This window comes from Apiospora phragmitis, assembly GCF_038363925.1.
Source record: "Apiospora phragmitis strain CBS 135458 chromosome Unknown utg000008l:1.0-3514335.0:1.0-3519231.0, whole genome shotgun sequence".
Taxonomy (NCBI): Eukaryota; Fungi; Ascomycota; class Sordariomycetes; order Amphisphaeriales; family Apiosporaceae; genus Apiospora; species Apiospora phragmitis.
The window spans coordinates 2,626,820-2,638,704 of NW_027117407.1; the positions used below are offsets into that span (position 1 = coordinate 2,626,820).

General features: G+C 50.9%; 4 protein-coding genes across 4 annotated transcripts; 2 read left to right on the plus strand and 2 right to left on the minus strand.

The window, feature by feature from the left end:
- Positions 1–472: 472 nt before the first annotated feature.
- PG994_009230 (uncharacterized protein) lies at positions 473–2,169 on the minus strand (the record flags this gene model as incomplete). The annotated part of the gene is made up of 2 exons (XM_066860639.1): positions 473–1,125; positions 1,191–2,169. 2 exons carry the CDS (start codon positions 2,167–2,169, stop codon positions 473–475), a joined length of 1,632 nt encoding a protein of 543 aa, XP_066714228.1.
- A 57-nt stretch (positions 2,170–2,226) lies between these two features.
- PG994_009231 (uncharacterized protein) lies at positions 2,227–6,303 on the minus strand (the record flags this gene model as incomplete). Its single annotated transcript, XM_066860640.1, has 4 exons — positions 3,092–6,303; positions 2,571–3,034; positions 2,502–2,515; positions 2,227–2,438 (listed from the first exon to the last, which is right to left on the minus strand). The coding sequence occupies exons 1-4, from the start codon at positions 6,218–6,220 to the stop codon at positions 2,227–2,229; spliced, it is 3,819 nt and encodes a 1,272-aa protein (XP_066714229.1). The 5' UTR covers positions 6,221–6,303.
- Positions 6,304–7,495: 1,192 nt separating this feature from the next.
- On the plus strand, positions 7,496–9,080 carry PG994_009232 (uncharacterized protein; the record flags this gene model as incomplete). Its single annotated transcript, XM_066860641.1, has 4 exons — positions 7,496–7,655; positions 7,709–7,783; positions 7,838–7,914; positions 8,064–9,080. 4 exons carry the CDS (start codon positions 7,496–7,498, stop codon positions 9,078–9,080), a joined length of 1,329 nt encoding a protein of 442 aa, XP_066714230.1.
- A 1,425-nt stretch (positions 9,081–10,505) lies between these two features.
- PG994_009233 (uncharacterized protein) lies at positions 10,506–11,554 on the plus strand (the record flags this gene model as incomplete). The annotated part of the gene is made up of 3 exons (XM_066860642.1): positions 10,506–10,593; positions 10,666–11,105; positions 11,285–11,554. 3 exons carry the CDS (start codon positions 10,506–10,508, stop codon positions 11,552–11,554), a joined length of 798 nt encoding a protein of 265 aa, XP_066714231.1.
- Between the last annotated feature and the right edge of the window lie 331 nt (positions 11,555–11,885).

Sequence of the window (11,885 nt, forward strand, 5' to 3'; positions counted from 1 at the left end):
TGTAAACAGTCGGAGTATCTCTATTTTGGACTCGCTGATGATGCCCGAACCCTACAACGCCTTGCCAATATGGTAATGAGTTTATCGTTTGTTTTCCGGCACAATGGTTTGTTGGCATTCCATTCCCCCCTTTCCTCGAAAAACTATATGCAATTTTCGGGAGATAGTGGTGGCCGGGCCCGGCTCTATACCAACATATTTTTCATCCAAGAGGGGCCTCTCTCCATCCCATGTGACACCCATCATCCGTCACCGTCGTTATGTTAAGTCCGTCCGTCTCTTAACCTCCCTTATCGTTTCATCCAGTGCGGTCTCTCCGCCGTCCGTTGTCCCGTCCACTTTGTTCGTACATCCCAACATATAAGGAAAATTAGAGAAGTAGAAAATGGTAGCAGTAAACGTAACTTTGTGCATGCTATTATTCCTTCCCACCCCAAGCATTGTGTTGGGGTAAGGAGGTTTTATGGTATCGTCATCTTCGGGGCTGGCTGTTGCGCGCTCGCCCTCTGCTCTCGGCAATGTAGAGCTCCCTCTTGATGTCGAAAAACATGTCTTCGATCCTGCTGACCTCGTCCCTCGTCAAGGCCGCGGTGCTCAGCTCCGCGAGCCCCCCTCGAAGCGCCACCATGACCTTCTCCATCGATGATTTCTCAGGTAGTGGGAGCGCCTCGGGGCTCTCCGCTGGTCCTCCGCTCGGTATCAAGGACGGTGCCTCTGCGGTGGCTGCAGCCATAACTTCAGATGGCTCTGTTGCAACCGAAACATCGTCGTCTTCCTCCTCGTTCTCCGCCAGCTCTTCTTCCTCTTGGTCCGGCTCTTCCTCCGGCTCTTCCTCCTGCTCCATATCCTCTGACATGGCCACATCAGCAAGATCCACCAGAGCAGCTCGGGTTTCGTCATCCTCGGTCTTCTCAAACGAGTCGTTGACGGTGGTCTCGGCCCCTTCACTCTGCGAAGCCTCCTGAACGATCTGCAGATGGATCGCCTCGCTGTCATCCACAGCCGCGTCAGCGGCCGGCGAAGGGACGTCTGCGTCCATTTCGTCATGGTCGCGCTCGGAAGATCCGGGCGACGAGCCTGAAGGTTGTTCTCCGCCAGAAATCTCGGACGGCTCCAACGACGTGTCTCAGGCCACAGGTCAGATGATGCTATTGCGGGTTTCACGGGGCGAGGTAGGTGGTGGAGCTTACTGTCGTTGGCTGGCAGAAGCTGGCAGTCAGGCACCGCCTCGTTGTCCGAATCGACGTCTCTGCGCTGCTTGCGCCTTTTGCTGCCAGAGTCCTGGGAGTCTTCCTGGGAGCCTTCCTGGGGCCTCTTCCGTTTGTTTTGGGGTTTACCTTTGGAGATCTGGGAGCTGTTGGGTTCGACTGGTGTGGAGGCGATGACAGACGGTGCTTCTTCTGACCAGGCCTTATTCCTTGTCGATCTGCGACGTGTTTGTCCAGATATAGTGTTGACAGTAATACACTCCTTTGCAGGCGATATTTTCTTTCGGCCGGTCTTTTCCGCCGGTTCCGTGCCATCCTTCGGCAGAGCATGGCATTTTCTCGAATCGAGCTCAACAACAAGACGCAACATGCTACGCTCATCCACGTCGCTGGCTTCGAATGAACAATCGGCAGCAGGTTGAGACGCAGCTTTAACGGGTTGCTGCTTTGTCCTAATATGGGATCGCAGGTTCCGAGGTGAATAATTGGGGCTGCTTAGAGCATCAACATATACGTCGTTGTCGGATCGCGGCGTTCCCTGGTCTTTCTGTAATCTTGGATGGGTCGGAGTAGCTGGGTCCTTGATAGCTGTTGTTTCAACGGCCACTGGGAGAGAAGGGTCAACCGTGGATAGATCCTGCTCAGCATCCAGTATGTTGGTCTCGTCCTCGACGTCGGCATCCTCGTCCTCATCGGCATCCTCATCCTCATCCTCATCGGCGTCCCCGTCCTTATCGGCACCCTCGCCCATTTCCACGTCACCATTCGCTGCTGTTGGCTGTAGCAGCTCCTCTTCTACCAATACTTCATTAGATGGGTCGGGTGGCGTTGGCACGACTGATCCAGTGTGATGCGATGCTGATTGCCGGTTCTGCAAAGGCGATTCAGATATGGGCGACGAGGGTGGCCAATCATCCAAAATGATACTACTACTTGACTGAGGCTTGCTGAGTTCTGGCATAAGGGGGTACCGACGGGGTTGGGGGGTGAAGAAGGCACATCATCCGTCATCTCTTGATCATTGTCGATGATGGCAGCTTGACCCGGCGGGTGTAGGCGTCAAAGAGACGTAATCCTCGACCCTACGATGAGATTTAGGAGTCGACCTTTTCTCAGGCGAAGGAGTAGGCGTCGTAGATTTGGCTAATGACAGGCGCGTCGATCTGCGCTGCTCAACGCTCGACTTGATCTCTGGGAAGAGTGCGGCATTATCCCGCTGTCGATCTCTAACTTTCTCTCTGGCGATCGGTCAACACTTGAGACTCGGCGTTAGTGTTTGTAGGTGAGGAGGACGCAATCGCGGCGAACTGAATCTGAGAATCATTATGTCTCAGGCGAGGAGTCGTGCTCTTCCTAGTAGACCTTGCCCGCGTCACTTCAGGTGTGCTATTCGGGTGGCGCTTCGCTGGCAGCGACAGCTGGACGGACCCAGGCGTTGATCGCCTGGATGTTGGCCTTTTCATCTGAGGTGTGCCGTTGCGTGAACCCCTGTGTGGTTGTTCCAGGGCAGCTGAATCATCCTCCTGGGAATCTACGAAAGATGGCGGCTGCCCACTTGCTTCGTTGCTTGAATCGTTCAACCCGGGGAGCACGATATCAACATAGGGTCGAAGTGAAAGCAGCACCGCCTTTAATCTATCGGGGTATTGGATGCTGTCGCTCTGCTCAAATGCGCCGTTCCACATGATGGTGGCGGTGCTGACTATGTGTTTATGCTTGCTCTCGAAAGCTGAGCACAGCAGTGGCTCAATGGTGTCGAGTTGAAGTTCCTCGAGGCTATCTGCCTGGGCGAAGATATTGCAAACACGACTCCAAAGTTGTTTGACCTATACAACGTTAGCTTCAACTTTCCAACTTTTCACCGTGTTTTCCGAGCAACTTACCGCTTCAGACAGTGTGGTTGACTGTCGACTGTTGTATAGTTCATCTGTGTCGCGAATCCAGGCCCCGATCCCGTTCTGGATTATAACCAGTGCCTTCAACGCCAACTCCTGGTTGCATCGCAGTAGAAAACAGGATATATTTTCCAAGAGAGAGCATATAGCCATGCTTATTGTATCATTGTAGTTGGTATATGTCACCTCCAGAAGATGGTTCACGAGCCTGTATAGATTGTCGAAGGGATCGTGAGAGGAAGATTTCGACCCTCCCGCCGAGGTACCCCAAAGTCGGCGTCGGGCAACTTCAAGAGCCTGGCGATCTCGTGGGTGCTTTGCGTTTGATATCAATTCCGAGCCGACCTTTAGTAAAGTTGGGTTGGGTATGGTGTCATGCTGAGTAGTCATGATATCCATAGCACATTTGGCTACAGGTTCGATAATCGAGATAGCGCAGCATGCTTCACCAACGTCTGCTGCAACGCGGACGAAGAGGTTCTGGAACAAGAACTGCCAGTGTTCCCAAGGCAGATTGGGAGTTGATCTGATGCCACGTTCTAAATGTCTCACAATCTCGCGATACTCATGGCCGATTGTGGGCTGACCGCTAGAGCTAGAGGACGAATGGCTTGCCTGACTATTTTCTAGACTGTTGGAAAGAGTATCAGAAATCGCTAGCCAGGGGCCAAAGGGAATGAGCGTCTCCATGGGAATAAGCTGCATCAATTCCCGAGCGAGGTCGACCTTTGCCCGTGAAGACTTGTTAGAAACGGCGGACAAGAAAGGCGCAAGTATTCTTTGTATGAGAGTCGCCAAGTCCTGACCATCCACGGTATTCGGTGGGAGTGTGGAAAGGATAGAGAATAGATGGTGTAGCGGGGCCCGTATTTGCCCTTGGCCCTTCGCAGGTCGGTGAGAGGGAGTTGCAACGGGGACAAACGTATTCTGGTTCCCCATCGAAAGCTGCCTCTCGGTGAATGGGAGTAGCCCAAGAGCATCGATCATAGTGCCGATGTAAATGCTGGTAGCTTCAAAGAAAGTGGTAGATTTAGAATCTGTATCCTCCGCTTTTTCTATGCCACGGGACCATACTTTGAGCAGAAAGGTGAAGGAGTGGGCTACGAAAGTCGCCGTGCCCGTAGAAACCTTGACCTCCTTGCTCGCGGCAGAGGCCACGGCGCCAACGAGGGCCCGCCAAAGCTTCGCGGTGGCGGACTCGGGCCTGGCCAGCTCGAGATAGTTTCTGTACAATATTGGCTCCACAACTCCAAACACTCGCAAAGCATTATGCCTTACCCATTTTGCATCAAGGGCAGGCAAATCTTCTGGCTTGACCAAGGGGTCTGCCCAGACATGATCTTGTTTCCAGATTCTAGGCGTAGTAGAGTCAAGGAGACCCGTGAGAATGAGAGCGGCTTGAGAAGTATGATCGTGCGGGAGACCAACTGCTCTCTCTGTTGACTTGACTTCCGCCTCAGGGGCGATCATACGCTGGAAAAGCGGCCGAATACAAGCATCCCAGAAGGTATCGAGGTGGGCAGTGCTGGTATTTGGTTTGAAAGCATAGTAGTAGAGGTTGCAGATGCTACCAAAAACAACCTTGCGCAATTCTGCACTCTGCTTTCCAGTCGACCTGCGCTTCAACTGACTCAAGAAAGGTTGACATATGGTGCCAATCGTTTTGGCGAATGACTGATCGTTGAGCTGGAGTGCATAGACGAGACGGTTCCAAGCATAGTTGGCTTCCAATTTTGTTTGAAAGTCACTGCTATTGAAGCAGCTCTGAATGATCTCCAACCACGGGCCAAAGAATTCCCAGCGGTCCACAGGGCATCTCATCAGGAGTATCACAACACTCCATATTTGAGGTACTGATGTAGAGTCGGACTTCTCTTTCAACATTGCCCTGAGACGGCCAATGTACAGTTCGATGTACTTTGTCTCGTCGACTGACATCTGTAGGATCTCCATCACTCGCCTTGAGAATTGCTTCTCTTTAGCGATGGTGAAGCTAGCCTCCAAACCCAAGGCAATGGCAGCAGCACGGATTTCCTTCATGCTACTGAGCATGTCCTCAAACAAGTCAAGCAACCAGTCGGAATGTGAGATCATGTGCATCTTTGATTGTTTGATGAGACGCCGATAGATGAAAAGCCGAGACTGGATTATGCTCTTGCCCTTGACCCGGTCCTCAATAGTATGAAGAGAGGCCACCAATCTCCCTACGCGGTCGGCAGTCATAACCTTGGCGGAGAAGTCCTGGTAGGCCACCACCTGCATAAGATGGCGAATCACATCTTTAGGCGCCGAGGCATCTTCGAAGGATCGAATGCAGTGGTCGATGATGAAGACACCAAAATCGTTTGATAGGGTGGAAGCAATGGCAGGATAGAACATGAAGGTGCTGAGGAGCATCAGCGCATGATTGACGAGCGACGAGTCCAAGGATCCCTCGGACGCCTTGGCCGTAATGTCCCGCTGTATGAACTGCATGAACAAGCCCATCTTATCTTGTAGAGCAATGCGATCAGGGAGACTGTTTGAGTTCTTCAAGACCCGCACAAGCATCATGTAGGCATCGACCTTCAGGTCTCGATCGACCCCTGCGAGCTGCTGAACAGTGGATTCCAACATCTTGACAATGTCAACAGGTCTAGAGCTGCCATCCAACCCCACAGAGGGGTCCAACGGGTTGACGACGGGGGGCGACGGTTTGAGTATGGACTTGATCGGTCTACCGCTAGACAGAGTAGATGTTGTCGATGACGTTGATACGGGTGTTGGATGTTGCAGTTTCGCGTGGTCAACATAGGCGGGAGCTTCGCAGTACTCAGGCTGGCTTGTGAAGCCAACCTTTTTGCGATTCCGCCGCGAGGTGGGGTTGGATAAATCGGACGATTCTGGTGAGAAGCTGGGCGGTGTGTGTAGAGACTGGGGACCAAAGATGTGCTTTCTCCTCGAAGTCAAGTCGGAGTTTATGCTCTTCTCCCTGGGTGGAGTCGGTGGTCGAGCCGGCAAAGCTTCTAGAGCATTGGGAACTATCACTTGCGGTACCATGACTGCAAGCCCGCCGCTTGCTGACTTGCTCGGCCACCGCTGGATGCCCCTGCTGTCGACGGTGAGGTCGAATATCATGAGAAACTCGTAGATGTTCGGGCTCGGACGGTTAGGGTTGGGGCGCTGCGCGAGACCGAGATGGGACGAGAGACGGCGGCAATCTTCTTGAGACAAAGGCCAATGCAAGCGAGTGGAATTATTTTGGTTGTGGCTCGCTTTTTCGTGGGAAGGAAGCTGGGTATGAAGTCAAGTACGGAGTGGCAATCATGCCATCAGCCAGGTATAGCGAGCAAAGTTAGGTGGCTTTGCCTTTACAGTGCAATTCTACTAATACCCATCCGAATAAATTGGATTTTTGAGAAACGCGTTGAGCTCGCGCCGAAAGACCAGGTAACAGGGTCGCGTGACGCGTTCTTGGGTCAGCAGCGCACCCTTGTTAAAGTGGTTTCCCCAGCCTTTTCGGTTCCCGACGCGCAGGGGCGATGCACGGACCTGCTGTCCAGCTACGACGGTTGCCTTGCTGCCTTGCTGCCTTGCTGCTTACCTAAGGTAGTGCAGTACGTTCTGGAATGGAAATGCGGGGCGGTCCAGGGTTGCGCCACAGCGTGCGGAGCAAGCTGAATCAGATCAGAGGTTGAATCCCAACATTCGGCGGGGTCTTCCCGCACCTTGACGTTTGCACCGGGCCGGATGAATGAATCGAGTTGTAGTCGTATTCTCCAGCTCGCCTTAGTTTGTCCCATGCTACATGCTACTGGATTCGTACATGCCCATCTCCCTTAGCTGCGGTTATACTTAAGGGTTTCGGTCTTCTTAGGAATTAGCTGCTTCAGCGTATGTTCTGCTGCGTAGTAGATTCCAGTGCACATCTACCTATTCATACCTAGCCCCATCTGCTACCTGTTCAGTACTGCAGTTTCATCTTTGCTCCTGTCGAGTATCTTTTCAGTGCTGAGTTCTGGGAGGCGTCGGTCGTTACTGGTCTCTGAATCCGAACTGCCCCAATCAGCCTCTTAGGTACGTCGTCTGCCGCCCATGCACACAATTACCGTTCTCTTCCAATGTATCTGTTTTAGACCTGCTACGTCTCGATTACTTGCGAATCGCGGTTGGTTGTCCGGCTTAGGCAATACGTGATCTCTTCCAACAACCCCTTGTCTACATCCAAGCCGCTGCAACATTCCTTATTGTGTTATCAAATAACAACGACTCTGGTTTCGTTTTATTTCACCGTTGAGCTATCGTTTCCTTTTGACGGGCTTCGTTTGAAGTGCCACTCTCCAGATCGTTCAACTTCTAGAGCTACAGTCTTTACTTTTACACACCTGTCTTTTCTGAAGGCTTACGCTGACCATGCCTCAACAGCCTCACCAAGAGAGACCTAGCCGTCTCAAGCGACTGTTCTCACACCAAAACAGCCCCCTTTCTAGCCCCAAAATAGCACCTGACGTTAAAGAGGCCGGGATGGCACAAGACAATCCGCAGCCTGTCATGGGCAACTTGGTTGGCCCAGGTCAGTTGGCCGCATATAAGTTCCGGACTTTCATTCACTAAACGTGCAAACAGAGAAACTGTCTGCGGTAACTGAATTGATGTCAAAGTTGAGCAAGGACTTGGATGCTATCTGCCTCTTACCTGATCGTGAGTCTCTGAGTACTTTTCGAAGCCGAGTGGCTAGTTCTAACCTGCCCTCAGAACGAGATGCCGCATTGGAAGAACTCAAGATATATGGAAGGAACCCACATAATGCAGATCCGATCTTCACGAAGCAGGTAAGGCTGAGTCGATTCCAATGCTCCCGGGTTTTGCTCATTAGACCACTCAGGGGATCGAGACACTCGCCCGGCATGCATTTCATAGCCCTTCAAGCAAAACGTCAAGAAATGCTTTGCGGTGTCTATGCAATGCCATGCTGTTGAAGCCCGAGACTCGGCAAATGTTTGTTGACTTGGGCTTTGAATCGAAAGCTTGCAGTCAACTCAAGAATGATAACAGGGATGATGAGTTTCTTATCTCGAGGGTCATTTTCCTCACCACTTATAACACCAATGTGGACATAGAAGCTTTAGTCGACAAGCATAACATAGCAAGTATCATCGCCAAGAACCTCGAACGGCATGCTAAACGATCCGCCACACCGGAGTCGCCTAGCGATGCTATGCAAGAAATGGCATTAGTAGAGACTCTCAAACTGCTGTTCAACATTACACACCACTGCAAAGACAGGACTTCCTCGTTTACGCCCTGCATACCGCATATTGTCATACTGCTGTGCCAGTCTACCATCGGGTCCAGCAAGCCCTTAGATCCACCTATCGGCACCCTAGTCAACGCTCTGCTCAACCTGGACCTCGGAGGGAAGGATAGCCAAGCAGCATTGTTCCCACAGGAAGAGAACAATGTGCTCGCCATCCGATTGGTGGAGCTTTTGAACCTCTCAAGAAAATCTTATAGCAATGAAGAATTTGAGACTACTGTTACAGCTTTGGTCGGGGTTATAAGGGCCATTCACGAGTACGCCCCGGAAGAAGTGAAGGCTTGGATTCGCGGGCAGCTATTGCCCACCGAGGATGATCGGAACGAAGTACTGGGTCGGAGTAGCACGCTGCCATCTTGGTTGCTTAACAACTCAACCAATCCAGTCACGCCTCAGTTCAGAGAAGCCATCTCCAACCTTCTGTTTGATATGTCGGATAGGGATGCGACAAAGTTCGTTGACAACGTTGGCTATGGATTCGCGTCGGGTTTCCTTTTCAACCGAAACCTCCCCATACCTCAGAATGCGCAGGAAGCTTTCGCAAACGCCGAAGGCCGCGAAGTGAATCCAATCACGGGCCAATTCCTTGACGCCGAGAAACATCCAACGGTGCCTGAGATGACTGAAGAAGAGAAGAGCGTGAGGCCGAGAGGCTCTACGTCCTCTTTGAAAGGTCAGTAGCTCTTGAAACCTCCCGGAAGTTTGGTATCGCTAACAACGTGCAGACTGAGAGCCAATGGCCTGATTACTGCGGAAAACCCGGTTCGGACGGCTCAACAATCGGGTCGGTTCGAAGAGTTACCGGACGATTACGAAGAAAATGTAGACTAAAGCACAGCTTAATGAAGTATGGTTGTTCAGAGTCCAGATAAGTGAACCAGTGGCCTCTGTTCATCGGGAGATGAGTGGTAATCCCCAAGATCCATGTACATAGGTTAGCACCAGCGTTTCAAGTAGTGGCAACACATACTTTCCATGGGACATATTCAAACATTGACTATTACTGGTCTCCATGGAGTGTATCTTCATATACAACTGTATGCCATAATGATCGCCGTTCCTATGTGTCCTAAGATATGTCACGTGTGCAGAATTCCGGGAACATATGGTAGGTAGTCTCAGAATTTGATGGTAAGAAGGGACGTATAGCTCGCATACCAGTTCACCCTGTTGCAGACCGGATGTTGCGAAGTAATATTTACCAGACTGATTTCCCGTTTTCAAATGGATTCCTACCTACGTGAGGTATGTAGCTTATAGAGAGGCCGTTATGTATTACGCAATATGTGACAGAATTACACGTAGAGCTACCTATTGTACGTGTATTAATGAAATAAAAGCACTTGAATTACTTAAAGGAAAAGTCGGTGCTCGATTATTCTCTAGGCATTTTAAATGATTATATAAAGGCCTAAGTTTATTGTGGGAAAAAAAATAACTTTCTGTTTACCAACTTCTGCACCTGCCAAACTTGAGAATATCAAGCTTAACGCGTAGGGTGCCTTAAACACTCCCTCATCCCACCCACAAACAGTAGGTCTCCAGGACTTCAACTACATTTTCAGAAAAATATCTAATTACTTATCCGTTACCATCAACAGCCTGTTTAGCAATTCAGAAAGAGCACTTCCTGTCTCTGTTCTTCACACCTGCCTCTGCGGCCAATCTATTCCCGTGTCCTGGAGGCAAGCACCTGCCTGCAACGACCCACAGGCAAGGACGAGTGAGTGTTATTTACATATCTTTTTCCCCCTTCTTCATAAAATCTGCCCTCATACCTAACATTCATAGCCTGATTCGTATTGGGTAAACTGCATCTTGGTATTTTATATTTTTATTCTATTTTGTTTAAACAGAATTGCAGCTGAACACGAACTGATGGGCGCGACTGCCTCAACACAACAGCTATCGGAAAATCTTCGACGAACCGCCAGTACTATGCCTCCGCAAGAAGACACATCAGATTCCGAGGGCGGTGGATCGCCTTCCTCTAGACAACCTCCCCATGGCAAGGAGTAAGCTCAAGACATGATCATGATTGACGATTATTGTATATTTGCTGAATATTGATACTGTAGCTTCGAGGACCCAGACAGTTCTGAGGACATGGAGGATCAGCCGCCTCTTGTTACCACTGACCTTCCGGAGATGTTGGATGATCATGAGACTGGAAAAAAGAGCAAGAAAACAACCCGTAAGTTCATTTGTTTCAGTAATATGGTCGATATTACTTAGGCAGTACATGAAGCTAATAGGCCCTTCAAAGATCGCAGCAGTGCTGCTACCACTCGTGGGGGACAGAAGGGACGTGGAAAGAAAGACGACAGCCCCAAGAAGTCTATTGTTACTCTCGGAGAAGCAGAGGATGATGACATGGATTCGGATGATTCGGATGATTCGGATGCACGTCAAGTCCACGAGATTGTGAACCGCCTTGGTAAGAAAGCGGAAGAACAGCGCCAGTCTCGTCAGAAAGGCAAACATCTTGCTGAGGAGACGGCCGAGGAGACGGCTGAGGACGCTGACGAGGAAGAAATCCCAGAGCCAGCAAAGAAACGTGGCCGCCCTCGCAAGAATTCCAAGAAGGAAGAGGCAACTCAGTCGATCTCCAAGTCAACCTCCAAGTGGGTGCCGTCGGGCCTTGGTCGTGGTCGTCCTCGCAAAAGCTCAACGCCACAGTCCAGTCTCGGAAAAGGCAATGTGCCGGTCAGTTCTCTGAAGCGAAAGGGCGCCAGCAAGGTCGGAGCCGAAACCAGCCCACGAAGATCTGCTCGAGCTGCAGCCATCGCCGATAAGGCAGCGAAGGCCAAAGCCGCTGATGGCAAAAAGGCATGTGGCTTCTGCAAACCGTTTCGGCTGTTTTCGCATTTTCTGATATTTTACAGTCCAATGAGATTCGGGATGCCACTCCTGCCCCTAAGCGCCGTCGCACTACTGGTAAGAAAAGAGGCGCCAACAACAAAGACGACGACCACAATGGAGTCTACATCGTGGAGGAGATCGTCGGCCACCAGATCGATAAGAAGACGGGAACGTCACTGTTCGAGGTCAAGTGGAAGAACTTCCCCAAGTCCCAGAATACCTGGGAGCCAAAGGGTAACCTGGAGGGATGTTCCACGACCCTTAAGGAATATCTCACAAAGATGAAGATCTGATGGGAGGCTTCAACGGAAGGTGGTTCCTGCGGTTTTAGAGCGTCGCAGTCAGCCCAGTTATGAAGGGGGGTAGCTGAGTGGCTATCATAACTTCTCAGGCACTGGTTATTTTTGCTCGTACATCTGCTCATGGACCAGAATGGCGTTGATGAAATGGTCACTCGAGGAGCGCTCTGAACATCGATATTGTTGAGCTCAAAGCTCTGGTTAGGGATCGAGCGGTAATATTGCTACATAGTCGGCAGGATTGACATGAATCACACATACAATTGTGAAAGGGCGGTCTTTGGCAAGCATTTGTGACATGGCCTCGATTGAAAAGTCACCCATT